This window comes from Eumetopias jubatus, unplaced genomic scaffold (assembly GCF_037043125.1).
Source record: "Eumetopias jubatus isolate StellerSeaLion01/CBP00866 unplaced genomic scaffold, mEumJub1_p1.0 scaffold_3, whole genome shotgun sequence".
Classification (NCBI taxonomy): Eukaryota; Metazoa; Chordata; class Mammalia; order Carnivora; family Otariidae; genus Eumetopias; species Eumetopias jubatus.
In genome coordinates, this window is record NW_028274809.1 from 44,888,640 (window position 1) to 44,911,667 (window position 23,028).

General features: G+C 36.8%; 1 protein-coding gene across 3 annotated transcripts in view; it reads right to left on the bottom strand.

Annotated features, from left to right (window-relative positions):
• PMS1 (PMS1 homolog 1, mismatch repair system component) overlaps positions 1-23,028 on the bottom strand; it is a 76,691-nt gene that overhangs the window by 53,200 nt on the left and 463 nt on the right. For 2 of the 3 annotated variants that reach the window (XM_028123368.2, XM_028123378.2), the window contains exons 2-4: positions 22,472-22,592; positions 19,494-19,643; positions 8,940-9,122 (exon numbers count right to left, since the gene is read on the bottom strand). In XM_028123368.2, the coding sequence (XP_027979169.1) occupies positions 8,940-9,122; positions 19,494-19,625 (315 nt within the window). In that variant the 5' untranslated portion in view covers positions 19,626-19,643; positions 22,472-22,592. The remainder of the gene's footprint in view (positions 1-8,939; positions 9,123-19,493; positions 19,644-22,471; positions 22,593-23,028) is intronic. The other variant, XM_028123390.2, reaches the window with a different exon arrangement.

The following is a 23,028-nucleotide window of genomic DNA, read 5'->3' on the forward strand; positions in this document are numbered from 1 at the left end:
AAAAATGCCAAGGCCAACCGAATTCTATTTCTATTCTCCAAAGAGCTAGCCACCTACCCTAAAGTTGGAGTCATTGAGCAGAAGTAGCCTGGCTCTGAGTTCTAGTACTAACTATGCCAGTGGCTTGTTAGATGGCCCTGAATAAATGATTCCTCTATCATCTTTAAGGGGAAGGCAATGATAAGATGAAGATGATGCTACAAGGTTACGCGGGTATTTGTTTTAACTACCTTCAAAGCATTTTATAGTTACTAACTTGTTCATCCTTTATAAACATATTAGTTAATAGTAAATATACTCCAACCTAGATGAAAAAACTGATATGCTAAAAAGCAAAATAGGACCTTAGTGGTCACACTGTAGTAACTGTATTAAAGTAAAAGAATAGAGTATTATTTTCCAATGTTAAAATTAGAATGTGTAGGTTACTATGAAAATTTATTTCGCTAGGAAATGCTTTGCAACTCACTGTGAAAGACAGTGAAGGATAACACATAAGTATGTTTCACAAATTCATGAAATACAATGTGTTCCTCAGAGGAAGGAAATGTATTTCAAGAGTTCATTTCATCATATGACCCTGTGTCCTGGGCAGGAACACTTTTTTTGGACTAGGCACAAGCTTAGAATGTGTTAGCTCTGCAGCAACTAACACATTTGAACCTATAGTAGTAACTCCACCATCAGATTCATCTCTAACATTACAAATTATTACTTGTGCTAGCAAGTCACCATGCAGGAAATAGCAAAGTCAACCCAAAAATGGCTTCTCTAGCTAACAATACTAGTAGAATCTATTAGATTCCCTCTGAGGGTAATGTCCATCAAATCCTTACCAGGGGCATTGCCTCAAGCTGCCATTTCTATATAACTGTTCTTCAAAAAAGCTGCACCTAACACAGAGTTGTGAGTTTCTATATAATCTTAAATGATTTTTCTACTTCTTTCAAAAATACATTCCGTGGTTCAAAAGTTGTATAATTTTAAAAGTTGTTAGATGGCCCTGAATAAATGTTTCCTCTATCATCTTTAAGGGGAAGGCGTGGTAGCATGGTAGCCACACGGCCTACAGACATTAATGAACTGTGGCAGAATGAATCTGATGGTGTCAAGAGAAGAACTAAAGAAATTTATTTAAAGAATTTTAAAAAGAGTTTATTTTAAAAGATAAAGGTTTAGAAGTTCTCAGAGAACCTTACAGGTTATATTATCTATCAGTTATTAAAAACTGACTTTTCAGTCCAATTATGGAGTTTCGAGGGAATTATAATACTAATACAAAGTTAAATTACATAAAAGCATTTAAACTTTAAGTAAGCATAATTTTTCTCAATGTTTTAGATAAAACAAAAACATAAAACTTAGCATATATCCTGTTAATTCATGCAGAAAAAAAAACCTCTCTTGGCAAAAATTCATTTAAGATAATTGTGTTAAAGTTTTGTTTTTATTTTTTTGCTGACTTTTGAATGAATACTTTGGCACAGAAACAGGAGTCTGAAAACCAAGGTAAATGGTCTTCATGATTCAGGTGAAATATCAATTTTAACTGGATCATTGAAATGTCTTTTTCTTTCTGTGATTATGCCTGCCTGTGCATAGCTGTACACTAACATAAGAGCTCTGATGTCAGAACCTTCTCCCGGATAATTCACTGTGGGAGACTAACAACAGGGAAATCTTGGCTCTGGCTTTTCTCCTTTCAACAGAGTTCTATTACCTGTGAGGAGGCTGCATTTAGAAAGCAGGATACCCCACTACTTCAAAAATTCCTATGCCCATTTTAATTAAAGCTCTACCACCATGGCTTGAAATAACATAGGATGTACCCTACAGTATGGAACAGGAGGGAGAAACCATCAAAATGATGGCAGGGGCCTCCTCCTATCTTTTTACAGCTATGGGGGCCCACAATTAAGGAAGTCCCAACTTTCATATTCAAAACAGAATGGCATAGCTTCTCATTCTGCCCCCTTTAAGCCATGCAAGTTTAATGAAATGTAAAACAAAAACAAACCTACAAGAAATAGTGCAGAGGACCATAGCGGAAGGGAGAGAAAACTGAATGTTAGAAATCAGATAGGGGGGGGCGCCTGGGTGGCTCAGTTGTTAGGCATCTGCCTTCGGCTTGGGTCATGATCCCAGGGTCCTGGGATCGAGCCCCCTGCTCGGTGGAGAGCCTGCTTCTCCCTCTCCCACTCCCCCTGCTTGTGTTCCCTCTCTTGCTCTCTGTCAAATAAATAAATAAAATCTTTAAAAAAAAAAAGAAAGAAAGAAAGAAATCAAAGAGGGAGACAAACCATGAGAGACTCTTGACTCTGGGAAACAAACTGAGGATTGCAAAAAGGGAGGTCAGTGGGGGGATGGGGTAACTGGGGGATGGACATTAAGGAGGGTACGTGATATGATGAGCATTGGGTATTATATGCAACTGATAAATCAATGAACACTACATATGAAACTAATGATGTTGGCTACCTGAATTTAAATAAAAAAACGAACCTACATATCATGTTATCTCATCAAAAAATTATGTATAATGAACTTGATGGATCAGAATAATACCCAGCACAATGTAAGTACTTAAAAAAAAATGGATGAACAGATCAATAAACATGAGTGTTATGTAGAGGATGGCTGGCACCTCTGTTAATTTTTCAGAGGGACAAACAAGAAAAAATAATGAACTTATGCTATAAAATAAAGACTTTTTGTGAGACAATAGAAGGAATTTACCTAGAAATGTTTGTTATTAGAAAGGATTTCCCAAAAATGTTGAGTGGTCTGCATAAACTTTGAAAAGTAAGGTGCAATACTGCTTGCCAACAAGGAAATGAACAAGTCTGATGACATTATCAACTTTATGACAGAGGTACATACTACTTTTCACATTCAAGTCCAGAGTGAAAGTAACTTTCATCTGTATGGCACATGACTGTATTCAAGATACCTCATATGTATTATTTCATTTACCCCGCAAATCATGATTATCCTCACTAAATGATTCTCCCAAAAGTTAACCTGCTTTACGTCTTTGGCCAAGTCTCTTATTCAAACACTTGGTACTGAGAATTAGGGTTCTCTTTTTCAGAGTTTGTTCTGATTTTAAGAAAACAAAACTGTTCAGTATTTCTCCTAAAACTGAGGTGTAACTTAGCCTCCATTTAAAATCCAGGTCAAAAAACTTATGAGTTTCTTAAACATTTCTTTGGAAGGGAAAAAGGTCATTTTTAATACAATGTATATAAAAATCAACCTAAAAAGAAATAAAATCTTTTATTACATGTTTTATTATGTGGTAAGAACAATATATACAAAGTCTTCACAAAAACTTTTATAAACAGGTCAAAACAGAATTTTCACTATCTCTAGCTCATTCCAGTCAGCATGCTTAGTAATCAGTACCAGGAATTAAACACTGGAGAAAAGAAATACTTCCAAACTATTGCTGTACAAACAACAATGAATTTCAAGAGAAGTTATGCTTGACATGACTTTAAAGAAAACCATATCAATCAATTTGTGATACATTCATCATAAATTAGGGAAGCAGTAATTCCACTTTTAAATAACAACAGGATACTCTGTGGGTATAAAAACAATGTTTTACTCCTTTGTACTGGTTAATTCTAAGACTAGAAGCCATTTTAAAATTGACAAATTAGGAAAACTGCCCATTCTTTTAAAGTATATCAATAAATAATATAGAATTAGATAGGTTTTAAATTCCTCCAGTGAGTTTTGCTAAAAGGCTACTTAATTTTTCTAACTAAAATTGACATCTTTAAAGTAATCTAATAAAAATAATGTCAACAATCAGAATTTTGGGTGACAGCCCCTTAACAGTGAGACAAAACTATATTCCAGTTACATATCATCAATCTACTGAGCCTGAGATAATTTACATCTGTATGACTTTAAAATTACCTGCACCAGTTAGTCTGGCAGGTAAAATAACCAAATCACTAATTTTTATTATGTTAACTGTAATCTCTGCCCGAAGATTTTCAAAATAAATTGGAGCCTTTTAAAATAAATATGCAACTTCTATATATGAAATTTCAGTTCTTTCTGAGTGAAGAATATTCATTAAATTTAAAAAGTGAACTTTTGGGGCGCCTGGGTGGCTCAGTCGTTAAGCGTCTGCCTTCGGCTCAGGTCATGATCCCAGGGTCTTGGGATCGAGCCCCACATCGGGCTCCCTGCTCTGCGGGAAGCCTGCTTCGCTTCTCCCTCTCCCACTCCTCCTGCTTGTGTTCCCTCTCTCACTGTGTCTCTCTCTGTCAAATAAATAAATAAAATCTTAAAAAAAAAAAAAAAAAAAGTGAACTTTTCTCCCCCAAAAGCACTCATAACAACAATTCCTCAATAACAATTTTTTAAAATCTAATTGACATTAACAAGCATATATTACTTTCTATATTTCTGAAATACTATTCAGAATCCTCCCACATAAGTTTCAACTTGACCACTCCTTGATATCATCTATTGAGCTTATGGCTGCAGGTCTGAGTATATTCATTATTTTAATATGAGGTATTTTTAAACTAATAAATACCTCTCTAACCATACTAGTAAGAAGGCAGCATGACCTACTGTGGAAAACTCAGTACTGGGAGACATGATATTGGAACTGAATTCTTGGCTTTGCCATGGACACATTATATGCCCCTGAATAGGTCACAATTTTCATATTCCACTTACTGCCCGGTGCACAGTTCTTCTAAAGTAACCTACTTAGCACAGCACCGTGCATACAACAGATAATTAAACAGTAGCTGACTATTAGACTATGTTTCAAAGTTGGAGTAAGAAGACCCAATATTTGGCTTCACAAGACCTAAGTTTCTTCATCAGTAATATGAGGAGACAGAACCATAGAAGACCTACATTTTAGGGTGGTTTACGCATAACACAGATTGAGAGGGAGACTAGTGAGCAGGAAGTTCATTGTGGGTGCTCCTGAGATGATCACTTGTGAGGGCAGGTCAGAAAGAGAAACGGGGCTCTGCAGTCACAAACAAGGACTTGGCTGACCCTGGGGGTCACTGTGGACCAGAGATAGCATGGCGGAGTTGTTCTGAATTGGAAAAGAACATTTATAATCCCTCATTAGTCAGTCATTGGATGCAGGTTGCCCTGTTCAGCTGAGGTAAGGGCAATTTCCAGGGAGAGACTCAGCTTTTGAGCATTCAGTTGCCAATACTTGGCAGCTAGGGAAATGAGTACTCAATCCTGATGAGGGGCATCGGGCAATGAACCAGGGTCCATACCACTACCAGGATCCCTTCCAGTTCTAGATTTTTTGATGATGCTTTAGCTTTCAGAAACAATCAAACCCAAATCATCATCATAAAATCTATGACAAAATAATACATACTGTAAGATTTCATTTACATCAAGTTTAAGAACAGGTAGAACTAATCTATACTGATAGAGGTCAGAATAGCTGTTACCTATTGGGAGGGAGCATGAGAGAACCTTCAGGGGTGCTGATCATGGTATGTATCTTGACCTTGAGTCCACATATGTAAAATATACACTCATTTATCTATGTGTGGTTTTCCCAAAGATTTACAAGAGATTACATAAAATGCTGTTAATATTTTGTAAGAGAAACACTTGACATTACAATGTGTAAACCGAATATAATTTTTAAAAAGTTTAGTCATATATTATTCTGGTAGTTTGACAATTCTTTTATTCCTCCTGTAATTTTGATAAATTATTTTAAGTATATATACTCAAGGCATTCAATGCCTCAAAAATGAAACAAAAGACAAAATGATAAACTTGGATATCAACTGGACTTAAGTAATCAAATAAACAAAACAGAGTACCACTGGACAGAGACTTGCAAAACTGCCATTTAAAATCAGAACTACAGTAAAGATTTGGATGAATCATATGGCTTATTACCATGTATGTTAAAAGACCAAGTATAGTGCTGCCACCTAGTAGACAAAGCTGTTAATAACCAATTTCAGTTCTGAAAGGTTATATACATCTTATAGAAAATACAGAAATGCCTTTTTGTTTATTCATTTGTGGTTCCCCCCCCCTTAGAGTCCATCTCTGAATGAAAGGAGATAATGGCTTCCAATTATATGGACTGAATAAGTCATAACATAAGAGACATAAGAGGCACAGCATAAGGAATATAATCAATGATACTGTAATAGCAATATATCAAGACATGTTAGCTACAGTTGTAGTGAACACAGCATAATGCATAAACTTGTCAAATCACTATGTTGTGTATCTGAAACTCGTGTGTCAACTACATTAAAATTAAAAAATTAATTTTTGAAAACCTAGAAATGCTAAATTATATATTATTCAACAATACTCTGCCAAAATATACCTTAAAGACTACCAAGTTTGGAAAACAGCTAAAGAAATCAAATAATTATGTTCTCAAATAAATTACATGATTTCTGGGGTGCCTGGGTGGCTCAGTTGGTTAAGTCTTCGGGCCTTTGGCTCAGGTCATGATCCCAGGGTCCTGGGATGGAGCCCCATGTCAGGCTCTCTGCTCAGCTGGAAGCCTGCTTCTGCCTGCCACTCTGCCTGCTTATGCTTTCTCCCTCTCTGTCAAATAAATAAATAAAATCTTAAAAAAAAATAAATTACATGATTTCTAAAATAGCTACCAAGAGCTCAAACAATAGTATGTGCTAGTACTGGGAGTTTCAGAGGTTCCCTGGTACAAATCTGAACCCATTTAAAAAGCAAACACTTAATACAAGATCCCAGGGCTGTAGGTTCCCAGATATATAGTCTCTAGGGAGAAAGATGGGCAATGCCCAGTTAGCTGTACCCTCTACTTGCTCTTCCCTAAGGTATATTTGGAGACTCAGTGAACTCTAAATAAAGCAGGCGCTGAGACAAAAAGGAAAGCACAGAGTATGCAAGATTTTGGATACAGGTTTTAAGCAGAATGCACTTAAGGACAAGTCCTTTCCTCCTTTAGCAATGTCTGAACATCTGGATTCTTTTTATTTATCTGAGAGAAAGAGCGTGCATGCACAAGTGCGTATGTACACACATGCACGTTGTTGAGGGGGAGGCAGGGGTGAGGAGACGGACAGAAAATCTGAAGCAGACTCCCGGCTTAGCATGGAGCCCGACAAACACCAGGCTCCATCTCACAACAGCGAGATTACAATCTGAGCCGAAACTAAGAGTCCGACGCTTAACCAGCTGAGCCACCCATGGGCCCCTGAACATCTGGATTCTAACACATAAGGGCCCCTAGTCTACCTCTGTACAAGAACATCAAACTCCCCCACTTTAAACTCCACCTCCTCCCCCACCCACAATTTTTCTTTGTTACTTAGGCATCACCTTACAGAGCTCCAAGAGAAAAGTGAATACCGAGCAGGGACTCTTTACAAAAATGGAGAAGACCTACACTATGCCAGCACTCTAAGGGTAGAAGGAAAGAGGGAAGACCACAATAAGCATGGAGATTATATGACTGCTGGTTACTAAACAGATGTCCAAAGAACGAATGAAAAGAAAGCAACAGTATCTTGTGTACATGCCACTTTTCTGAAACAGTACGTAAAGTTCTACCATTTCGTTGTACCTGAGCATTCTCACCCAAATAGTCGGCCAGAAAAGCACAAATGCAGGGATATGTAGCCAGTGGGCACACACAGTACACAGATACTATCACACTATAAAACACAGCCTAATACACAGTATAATATAGTACAGCACAAAGAAACTAGTGCAGAGTAGTGTGATCAAACATAAATAAGACACATGGAAATGAAAAGATCAAGGTTCTAGACAGGCTTTGCCACAAGCTAGTTATGAAATCTAGTGCGGAGGCAGTGAAGTATAATTGGTACTATGCAAACAAGTTGGTCAGGCACTGAACTGAGGCGTTTATAAACATTGCAGGCACCTAATCAGGGTCAGGAAAACAAAGTTCTGGGATCCAATCTGCCTCTGACTAGGTAGGATTTAGAACAAGTCAATTCATATCTCTAGAGTCCAATCTATCTGTATTGACTAGAATGGTATTTCCAAAGTGGGTTCCACAGCACAGTAACAAAACAACAGTTATATGCTTATCAGTAAAAGGGTTTCATAGTCAAGTACAAGCAGGGAAATGTAACTACTATAAACTACCAACCTTAGAGATTCACAATGCACTTTAATATAGGAAAATCTCGGAGAAGAGCTTATAATTAAGATAAATCTGTTTAATTTTATTTAATATGTTTTTATTCCCAAGCCAATGGGTCACTAAACTATTTTTTCCTTCTATAAATAGTAACATTGTAAAACACACCTTGCCATTCCTCAAAAAATCAGAATTACCATATGATCCAACCCACTTCTGGGTATATACACAAAAGAAGCAAAAGCAGGGACTTCAATAGACATTTGCACACCCACATTCACAGCAGCATTATTCACGATAGCGAAAAGGTAGAAAAATCCCAAATGTCCATCAACAGATAAAAGGATAAACAAAACATGACTTATACATACTAGAAGATCATTCAGCCTTAAGAAGGAATAAAATTCTGATACATGTTGCCTTGAAGACATTTTGCTAAATGAAATAAGCCTGACACAAAAGGACAAATATTGTATGACTCCATTAGTCAAATTCAGAGACAGAAAGTAAAATACGGATTGGAGGTGGGGAAGGATAATGGGGACTTATCATTTAATGGGCACAAAGTTTCAGTTTGGAATGATGAATAAATTCTGGAGATGGATGGCAGTGATGGCTACATGCACTTAAAGCCACTGAATTGTACACTTAAAAATGGTTTAAATGATAAATTTTATGTATATTCTACCACAATAAAAAAAAAAAAACCTACACTCTTTGCTAAAAACTGGGTTCATTTTCTCTTAATGCTACCATTCTGTGATTATGAAATCACTAAAGAAGTCAATATAAATTACCTTACCTCAGCTACACAACAAATTGATCCCAAGGCTTCTCCACGAAAACCATAAGTTGTCAAATTTTCAAGATCTTCATGACTATTTATTTTTGAAGTATAGTATTTTATTGCCATTACAGGTGCATCAATGGCCTTGATACCCTCACCATTGTCTCGCACCTCAATTTTATCAAATCCATAGTTCTCCTATAAAAAGAGAATACTTTTAGTATATAAACACAGTAAACTGTTGTCCATTAGAAACAGAAAGAAACACAAGAGAAAAAACTGTGTCATTTATTTTTTTATGGAATCTTAGTATTTTAAGAAAGTAAGAGTTCAAATTCCTAACTCTATTAATTCCTAACTATGATACAATGGGCAAGTCCCTTGTTTTCCATGGACTCAGATTCAACTCTTAAAAAAGGAAGTCAGTCTAATCTTTAAGGTTCCCTTTAATTGTTTCAGCATCATAGATACTTGTGTTTAAATTCACATTTAAGAAAATTCTACTATATTATATATACTTTTGCATATATAATCTCTCAAAAAAACCAAAACAGAATACTATTACCATCAGCACCTGGTTCTTCCCACTAAGAGTCTAGCAATTAACATTATTCATCCTGATTTTTAATACTTTCTCCCTTTAACAACTTATTGCTTTCCTAAGAATTTTAAATATTTACTACATTATGACTTTCTAAAGTTCTCGCAAAGAGAGAACAGAAAAATGCTAATACACTAATTTGGCAATCTCTGTGAGATCTTTATTTGAAAAATGAGGGGAAAAAAAAAACCCAAACTCAATTCACAGCTTAGTATTTATAGTCTAATTCTAGTATGCATACATAAAAAAACAAAATCTAAATTTGTATTGAGATCTTCCTACAATTACAATGACTCTAGTATTTAAAAATAATACATTTATAATAACCTAAATTTATATAATTCTGTATGTGTCAGTACTTTTTAGGTCAGTTAGATATGCAAGGTATTGAAGGGAAACCTTACTTAAGATTTAGTTCCTCATCTCTCTCTCAATCAAAAATAACATCCTGGAAACAGTTTGGCTGATTCCTTTTATAGAAAAATCATTAACTACAGAAACACAAATCTTGCAATACAAATAAGAACTCCAGGCATCTGAGTAAAATAACACAAAGATCTATTTAAATTTTTAAATTATATCAACTTTAATTAATTATGAAAACATTCCTAGTCAGGACAGTTATTATTATATGTAATCATAATAAAACAGGTCTTACTATATAAAGCAAAATAACTTTATTTTAAAACTCTGCAAAGCAGAAACTGGTAAATATCAAGACACTAAAATACAAAGCCAGATAAAAATGTATACTTTACTTTTATAAGAGGACTTCCACTGGCTTTCTAACAATATATATATATTTTTTAAGATTTTATTTATTTATTTGACAAAGAGAGAGACAGCACACCCAGGTGGAATAGCAGGCAGAGGCAGAGGGAGAAGCAGGCTTCCCGCCGAGCAAGGAGCCGGATGCGGGGCTTGATCCCAGGACCCTCGGATCATGACCTGAGCTGAAGGCAGATGCTTAACCAACTAAGCCACCCAGGCACCCCTCTAACAGTATTTTTAAAAACATGGTTTTCTTCCAGAGAGCTTTAAGAACAAGATATATGTCTGCCTACCTAAGTACGATTCATAAGTGAAATCTACCAAATATAATTATCTAATCCTATTTATTACCTATTGTATTCTAATCAGACTGTACTATATGAAATGCCTAAAAAAAAGTAAGTTGCCTTTCTTTGGGTTTAATAAATTTCCATGTTTATAGAGCTTACAATACAGTTGACCCTTGAACGTAGGAATTAGAGGTGTTGACTCCCACATCACCAAAAATCCATGTATAACTTTTGACTCCTCAAAAACTTAATAGCTTACTATTTTTCCAAAAATTTTAATTCTGGCATGGTCAACATAGTGTTATATTAGTTTCAGGTGTATAATATAGTGATTCAAAAGTTCCATATATTACTCAATGCTCACCAAGGTAAGTGTACTCTTAATCCCATTCACCTATTTCACCATCCCCACAGCCACCTCCCCTCTAGTAATCATCTGTTTTCTGTAGTTAAGAGTCCATTTCTTGGTTTGTCTTTTTTTCTTTTCCCCTTTGCTCATTTGTCTCCAAAATTCCACATACGAATAAAATCATATGGTATTTATCTTTCCCTTATCTCGTTTAACATTTTACTCTCTAGCTCCACCCACATTGTTGCAAACAGCAAGATTTCATTCTTTTTTTATGGTTGAATAATATTTCATTGTATTTATACACCACTTCTTTATCCATTCATCCATAAATGCACAGTTTGGATACTTCCATAATTTGGCTATTATAAATAATGCTGCTATAAACACAGGGGAGCATGTATCCCTTTGAATTAGTGTTTTCGTATTCTTTGGGTAAATACCCAGTAGTGCGGTAAGTGAATCATAGGATAGTTCTATTTTTAACTTTTTGATGAACCTTCATACTGTTTTCCATGTGGCTGTACCAGTTTGCATTCCCACCAACACTGCAAGAATGTTCCTTTTTTCCACATCCTTGCCAATACGTTTTGCCTCTTGTTTTTTAGATTTTGGCCATTCTGACAGGTGTGAAGTGATATCTCATTGTAGTTTTGATTTTCATTTTTCTGATGATGAGTGATGAGAACATCTTTTTAGGTCTCTGTTAGCCATCTGGATGTCTTATTTGGAAAAAATGTCTGTTCATGCCTTCTGCCCATTTTTTAACTGGATTATTTGGGTCTTGTGGTGTTGAGTTGTATCAGTTATGTATTTTGGATGCTAACCGTTTACTGGAAATGTCATTTGCAAAGACCTTCTCCCATTCCGTAGGTTGTCTTTTATTGTTTCCTTTGCTTTTTTTTTATTGTGATGTAGTCCCAATAGTAGTCCCAATTATTGTGATGTAATTCAAATATTTTATTCTTGCTTTTATTTCCCTTGTCTCAGGAGACATATTTAGAAAAATGTTGTTATGGCCAAAGTCAAATTATTCCTGTGTGCTCTTCTAGGATTTTATGGTTTCAGGTCTCACATTTAGGTCCTTAATCTATGTTGAGTTTATTTTTGTGTATGGTGTAAGAAAGTGGTCTAGTTTCATTCTTTTCCATGTTGCTGTCCAGTTTTCCCAACACCCATTGTTGAAGAGACTGTCTTTTTTCCATTGCATGTTCTTGACGACTCTGTGGAAGATTAACTGACTGTGTAATTGTGGATTTACTGCTGGGTTTCTATTCTGTTCCACTGATCCATGTGTCTATTTTTGTGCCAGTATCATACTGGTGTTTTTTTAATTTTTTAATTATTAACATATAATGTATTATTTGTTTCAGAGGTACAGGTCTGTGATTCCTTAGTCTTACACAATACACAGCGCTTACCACAACACATACCCTCCCTAATACTGTTTTGATTACTACAGCTTTATAATATAACTTGAAGTCTGGAATTGTGATACCTCCAGTTTTGTTCAAGATTGCTTTAGCTATTTGGGGTCTTTAGTGGTTCCATACAAATGTTAGGATTCTTTGTTCTAGTTCTGTGAAAAATGCTGTTGATATCTGACAGGGATTGCATTAAAAGTGTAGAATGCTTTGCGTACAATTTTAACAATATTTGTTCTCCCAACCCATGAGCATGGAATGTCTTTCCATTTCTTTGTATTGTCTTCAATTTCTTTCATCAATGTTGTAAGTTTTCAGAGTACAGGTCTTTCACCTCCTTGGTTAATTTTATTCCCAGGTACTTTATTATTTTTGGTGCGGTTGTAAAAGGGATTGCTTTCTTAACTTCTTTCTGCTGCTTCATTATTAGTATACAGAAATGCAACAGATTTCTCTATTTGTGTATTGTGTGACTCGACTAAATTCATTTATCAGTCCTAGTAGTTTTTTGGTGAAGTCTTTAGGGTTTTCTACATACATGATCATGTTATCTGCAATCCAAAGCAATTTGGATGCCTTTTATTCCTTTTTGTTGTCTGACTGCTATGGCTAGGACTTCCTGGAAATAGGCTGAATAAAAGTGGTGGGACTAGACACCCTTGTCTTTTTCCTAATGTTAAGGGGAAAAGCTGTTTTTCACCACTGAGTATGATGGCAGCTGTAGGTTTTTCATATATGACCTTTATTATGTTGAGGTATGCTCCCTCTAAACCTACGTTGTTGAGGATTCTTACCATGAATGGACGTTGTTCTTTTTTCAATGCTTTTCTGCATCTAATAAAATCATCATACGATTTTTGTCCTCTTATTGATGTATCACATTGATTGATTTGCAAGTATTGAAAAACGCTTGCAACCCAGGAATAAATCCCACTCGATTGTGGTGAAAAATTTTCTTAATGTATTACTGTATTTAGTTTACTAAGATTTTGTTGAGGATTTTTTTATTTATGTTCATCAGATATGGTGCTCTGTAGTTCTGTTTGTGATGTTTTTATCTGGTCTTGGTATCAGGGTAGTGCTGGCCTCATAGAATGAATTTGGAAGTTTTCCTTCCTCTTCTATTTTGTCAAATAGTTTGAGAAGGATAGGTCTTAACTCTTCTTCAAATGTTTGACAGAATTCTGTGAAGCCAGCTCATTCTTAATTTTTGTTTGTTGGGAGTTTTTTGATTACTGTTTCAATTTCATTGCTGATAATCAGTCTATTCAAATTTTCTCTATTTTCATGTTTCATTTTCTGGTGGTTTATACTTTTCTAGGAATGTATCCATTTCTTCTAGGTTGTCCAATTTGTTGGCATGTAATTTTTCTTTTTTTTTTTAAAGATTTTATTTATTTATTTGAGAGAGAGAGAATGAGAGATAGAGAGCACGAGAGGGAAGAGGGTCAGAGGGAGAAGCAGACTCCCTGCTGAGCAGGGAGCCCGATGTGGGACTCGATTCCGGGACTCCAGGATCATGACCTGAGCCGAAGGCAGTCGCTTAACCAACTGAGCCACCCAGGCGCCTGGCATGTAATTTTTCATAATATTCTCTGACAATCCTGTTTTTCTGTGGTGTTGATTATTTCTCCTCTTTCATTTATTTCAGAATTTTTTTTTGATGAGTCTGACTAGAGGTTTAACAATTTTGTTGATCTTTTCTAAAAACTACCTCCTACTTTCATTGTTCCATTACTTTTTTAGTTTCTGTATCATTTATCTCTGCTCTAGTCTTTATTTCCTTCTGCTGGTTTTGGGTTTGTTTGTTCCTTTTCTAGGTCCTTTAGTGTAAGGTTAGGTTATTTGAGATTTTTCTTGCTTCTTGAGGTAGGCCTGTATTGCTATAAACTTCCCTCTTAGACTGATTTTTGCTTCATCCCAAAGATTTTGAAGCATTACATATTCATTTTCTTTTGTCTCTATATACTTTTTAAAATTTTTTCTTTGATTTCTTGGTTGACCCATTCATTGTTTGGTAGCATATTATTTAACCTCCACGTATCTGTGCTCTTTCTGGATTGTTTCTTGTGGTTGATATCTAGTTTCACTGCATTATGGTCAGAAAAGATGCATAGTATATGACTGATCTTTTTGAATTTTGTTGAGACTTGTTCTGTGGCCTAATAAGTGATCTGTTCTGGAGAATGCTTCATGTGCACTTAAAAAGAATGTGTACTGTTTTAGGATGGAATGTACTGCATATATCTGTTAAATCCAATGCATCATTCAAAGTCACTGTTTCCTAGTAGATTACCTATCCATCGATATAAGTGGGGTGTTTAAGTCCCCTACTATTATTGTATAACTGTTGATTAGTTCCTTTCTGCTTGTTATTAAACTGTTTTATGCATTTGGGTGCTCCCATATTGGGTACATAAATATTTACAATTGTTATGTCTTCTTATTGGATTGTTCCTTTATGATTATGTAGTGTCCTTTGCCTCTTATTACCATCTTTGTTTTAAAGTCTATTTTGTCTGGGATGCCTGGGTGCCTCAGTCAGTTAAGCATCTGCCTTCAGCTCAGGTCATGATCTCAGGGTCCTGGGATCGAGCCCTACATCAGGCTCCCTGCTGAGCAGGGAGCTGCTTCTCCCTCTCCCTCTGCCTGCTGTTCCCCCTGCTTGTTTTCTAATAAAGAAATAAAATCTTAAAAAAAAAAAGTCTTTTGTCCAATATAAGTATTGCAACCCCAGCTTTCTCTTGACATACATTTGTATGAAAAATGCTCCTCCATCCCCCACTTTCATTTGACAGGTGTTTTTAGGTCTGAAATGAGTCTCTTAGGCAGCATATAGATGGGTCTTGGTTTATTATCCATTCCATCACCCTGTGTCTTTTGATTGGAACATTTAATCCATTTACAATCAAAATAATTATTGATATGTATTTATTGCCATTTTGGTACTTGTTTTATAGCTTTTTTCCAATCCTTTCTTCTCTTGCTCTCTTTCAAGGTATGCTGGCTTTCTTTAATGATATACTGGGGTTCCTTTCTCTTTGTTCCTTTCTCTATTACTGGTTTTTGACTTGTGGTTACCATTGGTCTGTACATAACATTTTCTGCATATAGCAATCTATATTAAGTGGATGGTCATTAAATTTGAACCCATTCTTTACTTCTCCCCCCTCCAATGTTATAGATATATCGTAACATATTTTACAACCCTTTGTGAATCCCTTGACTGATTTTTACGGACATACTTATTTTTACTGCTTTAGTGCTTCCTTTTTTTTTTTTTTTTTACTCCTACTTAGGGTCTTTCCTTCCCACTCAGAGTCCCCTTTAACATTTCTTTTAAGGGCTGGTTTAGTGGTCATGAATTCCTTTAACTTTTGTCTGGGAAACTCCTTATTCCTCCTCCTATTCTGAATGATTGCCTCGATGGACAGAGTATTCTTGGCTACAGGTCTTTTCCTTTCAGCACTTTGAATATATCATGCCCCTCCCTTCTGGACTGCAAAGTTTCTGCTGAAAAATTTACTGATAGGCTTATGGGGTTTCCATTGTATGTAACTGTCTTCTCTTGCTTTTAAGATTCTCTCTTTATCACTACTTTTTGCCACTTTAATTATTATGTGTCTTGGTGTGTGCGTCCTTGGGTTGATTTTGTTGGGGGCTTTCTGTGCCTCCTGGATCTGGATCTCTGTTTCCTTCCTCAAATTAGGGACATTTTCGGCTATTATTTCTTCAAGTAAATTTTCTTCCCCCTCTTCTCTCTCTTCTTCTTCTGGGATCCCTATAATGCGAATGTTATTATGCTTGATGGAGTAACTGACTTCCCTAAATCTATTCTTATTCCACATATTTTTCTCCCTCACCTGTTCAGTTTGATTACCTTCCATTATTCTGCATTCCAGTTTGCTAATTTGCTCCTCTGCATCCTCTAGCCCATTATTCCATCTAGTTATTTTTAATTCCATTTACTGTGTTCTTCATCCATGGTTCTTTTTTTATCTCTTTGTTAAGGATCTCACTGATGGGGGCGCCTGGGTGGCTCAGTCATTAAGGATTTGCCTTAGGCTCAAGCCGTAGTCCCAGGGGTCCTGGGATCAAGCCCCGCATCAGGCTCCCTGCTCAGCGGGAAGCCTGCTTCTCCCTCTCCCACTCTCCCTGCTTGTGTTCCTTCTCTTGCTGTGTCTCTCTCTGTCAAATAAATAAATAAAATCTTAAAAAAAAAAGGATCTCACTGATGCCCTCCACATTTTCTCAAGTCCAGTGAGTACATTTATGATCATTACTTTAAATTCTCTATCAGGCATACTACTTATATCTGTTTCTCTTAGGTTTTGTACTGTGGTTGGCCCTATTCTTTCATTTGGGACATATATCCTCTGTCTCCTCATTGTGTCTAATTCTCTGTGTCTGTTTCTGTGTGTTAGGCATGTCATCTCTGTCTACTGCTGTTGAAAGTAATGGCCTTATGAAGAAGTCCTATAGTGTCCTGTAGTGCAGTGTCTCCTGTTCACCAGAACCTGGCACTTCAGGGGGTGCCCTGCTGTTGTGTCCTGGCCACTTTTTCCTTCACTGCAGTGCTCTGCAGAGACTCTCTTTGTCTACTGTGGGCAGTGTTTGGTCCCCAGCTGGGGCTGGGTGTGCAGTTTTAACAAAATGAGTGCTGGTCTGCTGCAAAATGAGACCTGCTGCCTCTGCCAGACTGGGTACCGCAAGGTGCATGGGTTGGGAGATGTGGTGTTAGGAAGGTCTGCGCTAGTCTTCTAGGGGAGGGGACTCAAAATTCGGGGACTGAGGTATATGTAACTGGGAAGGGTGGATCTGTTGAAGCATGGCGTTGGGGGGTGGTGAGGATGTGGTGCAAGCAGTTAGGTAGTGTCAGTGCTATGGTGGTTCTCACAGGTGACTGTGTGTTTATGCTGGGGGGGGGCGGGGCACAGGAGAGAAATGGTGTCTGCCCACTCCTTTGTTCCTGAAAAGTCCCTCAGTGATCCCTGACCTCCGGGACATGGTCTGAAATGAGTAAACTACTGTCCCTTCCTTTTTCAAACTGCTGCTTCTAAGCTATAACTCTGAGGGCTATTTGTTGTGCTCTCTTTAAGGGCAGGGATTCAGCTTCCTATTGCCCTCCAGGCCCTCCCAGAATGGAGCCTGCTGATTTTAAAAATTCCAGGCTTGAATACCTGCTGGTTTTAAGAATTCATGAAATTGAGCCCCTCTGGCTTTCAGAGCTAAATATGGGGATTCATCTTCCCCATGCAGGTTCCCTAGTGTGACACAGTTTGTTTCTCTCCCCTCTCCATGGAACTGCTGCTTTCTCCCCTCCATGGAACACCATGGTCTTTTTCACTTCCCACCGCATTTCTGCCCTTCTTACTCTCTTCGGCATGGCTTCTTCTCTACCTTTGGTTGTGGAGTTTGGTCTGCCAGACTTCAGGTCTTTTCTGGGTTATTTACACTGATGTGAGTGTTATCTAGTTGTATCTGTGGGACAAGGTGCTTAGAGTCCTCTTAGTCCACCATCTTCCCAGCCTCCTCTTAATAGCCTACTATTGACTAGAAGCCTTACCAATAACATAGAAAGTCAGCTAACACATACTTTGTATACGTATTATATACTATATTCTTACAATAAAGTAAACTTAAAAAGAAAATGTTATTAAGAAAATCATAAGGAATAGAAAATACATTTACAGTACTGTACTGACCAAAAAAAATCCACGTCAAAGTAGATTCATGCAGTTCAAAACTGTGCTGTTCAAGGGCAAAATGTATATTATCTAAAACAAATACAGGTTTGGTATTTTGGTATATTTGGTATAGAACAGCAGTTCTCAGCATCAACTAGAAACCTGTTGCAAATGTAAATTCTTGGGCCCCACCTAAAATCTGAAATTCTAGGCCCAGTAACTCTTTTAATAAACCCCCTGAAGTATTCTGATGCACCCAAATGTTATTAGAACTACTAGCATAAAGCAAAGATCTTGAATGGGTTTTAGAAACAGAAAGATCTGAACTGCAATCTCAGATTCACTACTTACTAATTATAGGACTTTGGGCAGGTTCTCAGAACCTTCATTATTGTAAAAAAAAAAAAAGGTATAGCAGTAGATAAATCACAGGGGTTTTTAAGGAGCAACTGCAACTACATATACATGCATATACATGCATTCTATATATAAGCTATCTCTGTGTATATATATTGAAAAGGTAGGTCTCTTTCCTACAAAGATTTTTTTTTTTTTTAAGGTTTTATTTATTTGACAGAAAGAGATACAGCGAGAGAGGGAACACAAGCAGTGGGGGAGCGGGAGAGGGAGAAGCAGGCTTCCCGTAGAGCAGGGAGCCCGATGAGGGGCTCAATCCCAGGACCCTGGGATCATGACCTGAGCTGAAGGCAGACACTTAACGACTGAGCCACCTGCCCCTCCTACGAAGATTTTTATCGGTATTATTTCTTTTCTTTTTTTTTTTATCGGTATTATTTCTAACGTTAATACTGAATGTAAATATCTGATAATTAGAAGATTACAAAAAAATGTACTCTTATATTCACTCAAACAATTTATTCACCATTTATGTACCAGGCACTGGCCACGTATGGAGGACACAAAAATGAAAAAATATAGACCTTTCCTCTACAAGCTGGTAGTTTATAATAAGGGAGGTAGACATGCCAACTAATTGTAACAAACCATAAGAAGTGTCATAAGTCATATTAACTCAAATGATTTAATATACAGCATTTAAGACTTTTTAATGTAAAAATTATGACACAACAAGGGATTTAGTTTTGAAATCAGATTAGGTGGAAAAGATAAAATACAAATGAGTATAAAACAAATAAATATGAATAACCAAAAATAATCAGTAGAAAATAAGGACAAATCAGATCCATGTTTTAGGTGATGGAGTCCTAAAGAATAAGTTTTCTTTTAGAATTTCCTTTAGTGTTACTATAGTACTGATTTAAATTAAAATTTATTTTTAAGATTTTATTCTTAAGACAGAAAATGCAATGTCCTAGAAATAATTTATTAGTACAAAGAAAGAAGAGAAAGGTAATAGATGTAAGGAGAAATCATCTGCCCAGCCCCCTTTTTCTTTAAAGGTATTTGGCTTCTCAGGGACACTTACCAGTTTAACATCTATGCTTGTGGCACCTGCATCCAAGGAGTTTTCAATGAGCTCTTTAACCACACTGACCACTGAAGTGATTATTTGAGAACTTGAAAGGAGGCGCACTGTTGCTGCAGGCAACTGTTTCATTCTAGCTTAGTAGAGTAGCTAAAGATAAAATGTAAGTTGTAAAAATAAAAATTGTTAAATATTCCTAACTAACAGATCTGATAGCAACAATAATTAATCGCAGCTCACATTTACTCAACTTCCCACTATGTCAGGCTCTACTGTAAGCACACACAGTATTCAATCATTTATTCCAATATTTTTTAAAATAAGTGGCATTATCACTTCCCATTTTATAAGACTGAGGCACAGAGAAGTTAGCTGGTAAATCCATACTACGGTAATAATTAAAGAGCAATAAGAAAAATTGTGCTATAATGAGTGTAATATATGATCTACCAGGGTAGGTAGGAATGACCAGGTGGTGCTGTTCCCCCTGGGATGTGGAATGTGGATAATGTCAGTGAGTCATGAGTCTTAATGGCAATCTCAAAAATCATTAGTCATCTATATGTTTTGGTGAATTACAATGTCTTTTTGAATTATTACTTTACTGGAGTTAGGGTACCTAGACCCTAGCATTACTGTTAATCCAAACTAGTCAGACATCAGACATATCAGACAGCTCTATCTTCTATACTACTGTGCCTAAAACATCATTCTAATCATGTGGCTCCCCAAGATAAAGCTCAAATCTCTGTGCTGGCATTCAAAGTCTTTTACATGCAATCCAACCTTAAATCTAAAATCTCTCTGCCACTAATTGTTTTAGTGAAAAAAAAAATCCTTTGTCTAAGACCCTTTCAAACAAAGAAACAAACAAAAAATCTCACATGGAAATCCCACATGTAAAACATGGATGGAGCAGTGTTTACTTTTGCCTTAATGCTTAAGTTCAGAAAAGATTTCAGGAAAATAAAAACACTAGGTTGACATGAAATTCCTCTATAGATTCAAGACAAAAAAATGGAGAGGAGAGGAACCCTAGGTACTTCTTTAATTTACCATGACTCACATGCTCACATGATTTGATCCTATGGAATGTAAATCAAAACAAAACAGCAATGCCAAAGACAAACAAAATAAAAAGATATCTATTTAGGATTCTTTCTCAGGCATATTAAGACATAAAACAGCAAAGTCATATAAAAAAATAGGTAAGAAATGGGAGTATAGCCACTATAACAATTACAGAGGAATTTAAGAGATGAATTTCTGGGAAGAGGTCAAACACTGAGTTCAGAGTGATATTAACTGGTGACAATTAATAAATATAACTATGTTTTGCTTTGTAAATGGCAAACCTGATCAGCACAGTAGAAAAACATACCAGACTGGAGTCTAAAAAACAGGTTTAGAGGTTCACCTTTAATACATGTAAACTGAAGCAAATCACTTAAATCCCTATATAAAATCAATTCATCACCTCTATAATTGGAGATAGTGGTTCCTAGGTTTGTTGTGAGGCTCAAATAAGCAAGCACATATAAAATGTTCTGTAGGGGCACCTAGGTGGCTCAGTCGGTTAAGCAACTGCCTTTGGCTCAGGTCGTGATCCCAGGGTCCTGGGATCAAGCCCCGCATAGGGCTCTCTGCTCAGTGGGGAGCCTGCTCCTCCTCCTCCTTACCGCTCCCTGTGCTTGTGCTCTCTCTGTCAAATAAATAAATGGAATCTTAAGGAAAAAAAGATTAAAAAATAATTAAAAATAAGATGTTCTATAAATGATAAGGCTATATAAAACATTCAGTATTGTGATGCAAAATCATTATGGAAAGAAATGCTGGCAATTTTTAATACCAGCAATTAACTTCTATTTTTTTTAAATAATTTATTCATTTATTTGACAGAAGAGAGACAGGGAGAGCAGGAACACAAGCAGGGGGAGTGGGAGAGGGAGAAGCTGGCTTCCCACTGAGCAGGGAGCCTGATGTAGGGCTTGATCCCAGGACCCTGGGACCATGACCCGAGCTGAAGGCAGACGCCAACGAATGAGCCACCCAGGCACCCCAGCACTTCTAATTAAGCTATATATTTGATTTAGTTTTGGGGTACAGTTTTAGGAAGAGTAGCTGTAAACAACTACCTCTCAATAGTTTTTGTGGCTCTCAAGGGCTGGGAGGCTTTTCCAGTCAGGAAAAAATGTGGACAGTTAGGCTGCTGCACGGTTCTACCATTCACACAAATTAGTACTGTCACAAGCAAAAGGCACCCTCTGCATGCCAAGGTTCAGACTGCACACTGGTCTAAGGATATAGAGCTGCACTGTCCAATATGGTAGCCACTAGATAAATGTGACCCCTGAACATTTCTGCCCTGAAGTACTACAATAACCACCTAATTGATATTTTGCCTCAAATCTCAACCAATGATAGGGTTCTTTCTATATTTAAATCTCATCATGTTGCTATCCTACTTAAGATTTGAGAGAGTTCTAACTGCTCATCAGGTGAAGTCCAAAATCCTTAACAACTGGACCTCTACCTTTCTGATCTCATCCCACTATTACCCAAATACACAGTAAACTTATCATCCTACACTTTTAATGTGGTGGCACTCACTCGTTCCTTACTTCACAAGGTTCTTTCTCTACCAAAGACTTCTAACCATCCTTCCAGATTTAGTACAGTATCACCTCCTCAAGGAAGCCTTTCTTAACTGCTCCAACTTTGACCCGTCCCCACCCCAACAGGTTAGGCATTCACTCCGGTGTATCCCCACAGCACGGTTTCCCTTTTTCCAATCCAAAACTCATCATAGGCTCTTCTAACTATTGTTTTTCTGTCTCTTCCTCCTGGCTCAGAGTTCTCTGAGGACAGAGATTTTATATTAATCTCATAGCGCTAGCATAACCTGTAGAACATAGCAAGCATTCTGCCATATGTGCCAAATGACACCTTTTGAAAAGTGAAAGAGTTATCAGGCTTACATCACGGCACAGAATGTGTGAGAATATCAGGAATCAGTCTTCCTCCATATTTGCTGGGAGGGAAAGCAAACACTCCTGAAAAAGTACCGTCCAGGAAAGTCAGTTAAGGACAACAAGGTACCTAAAAAAGCAGAGAAGCATTGCTATAGGAAAACACAATGAAATAATTTACTTTAAAAACAATAAACGTAACCCAATTGTTTTCAGAGAGCCAACAGAAATGCAAGATACATATAGTCAAACTTATCCCACACCAATTTTCAAAATACTATTGCAAGCTACTTCAGCAATACAAATCATAAACTTTGCGAACTGCCAAGGTAATGAAATTCGATTTCAAAGATAATTCCAAATAATCTGACCTTTTCTCTCCATTCTCAAATAAGATCAATTTTTGGAATTCACATTTCCTCAGCATGTCATACAAGTGCCTGTCTTCAACGTGTGGCTAAACCCAAAATGACACCAGTAAAAATCATGGTTAAGTGGGAGTCTGCTCGCATCACTTGTATGTCGCCACAACATACCATATACTACATTCACGAGTTATGGCTGCC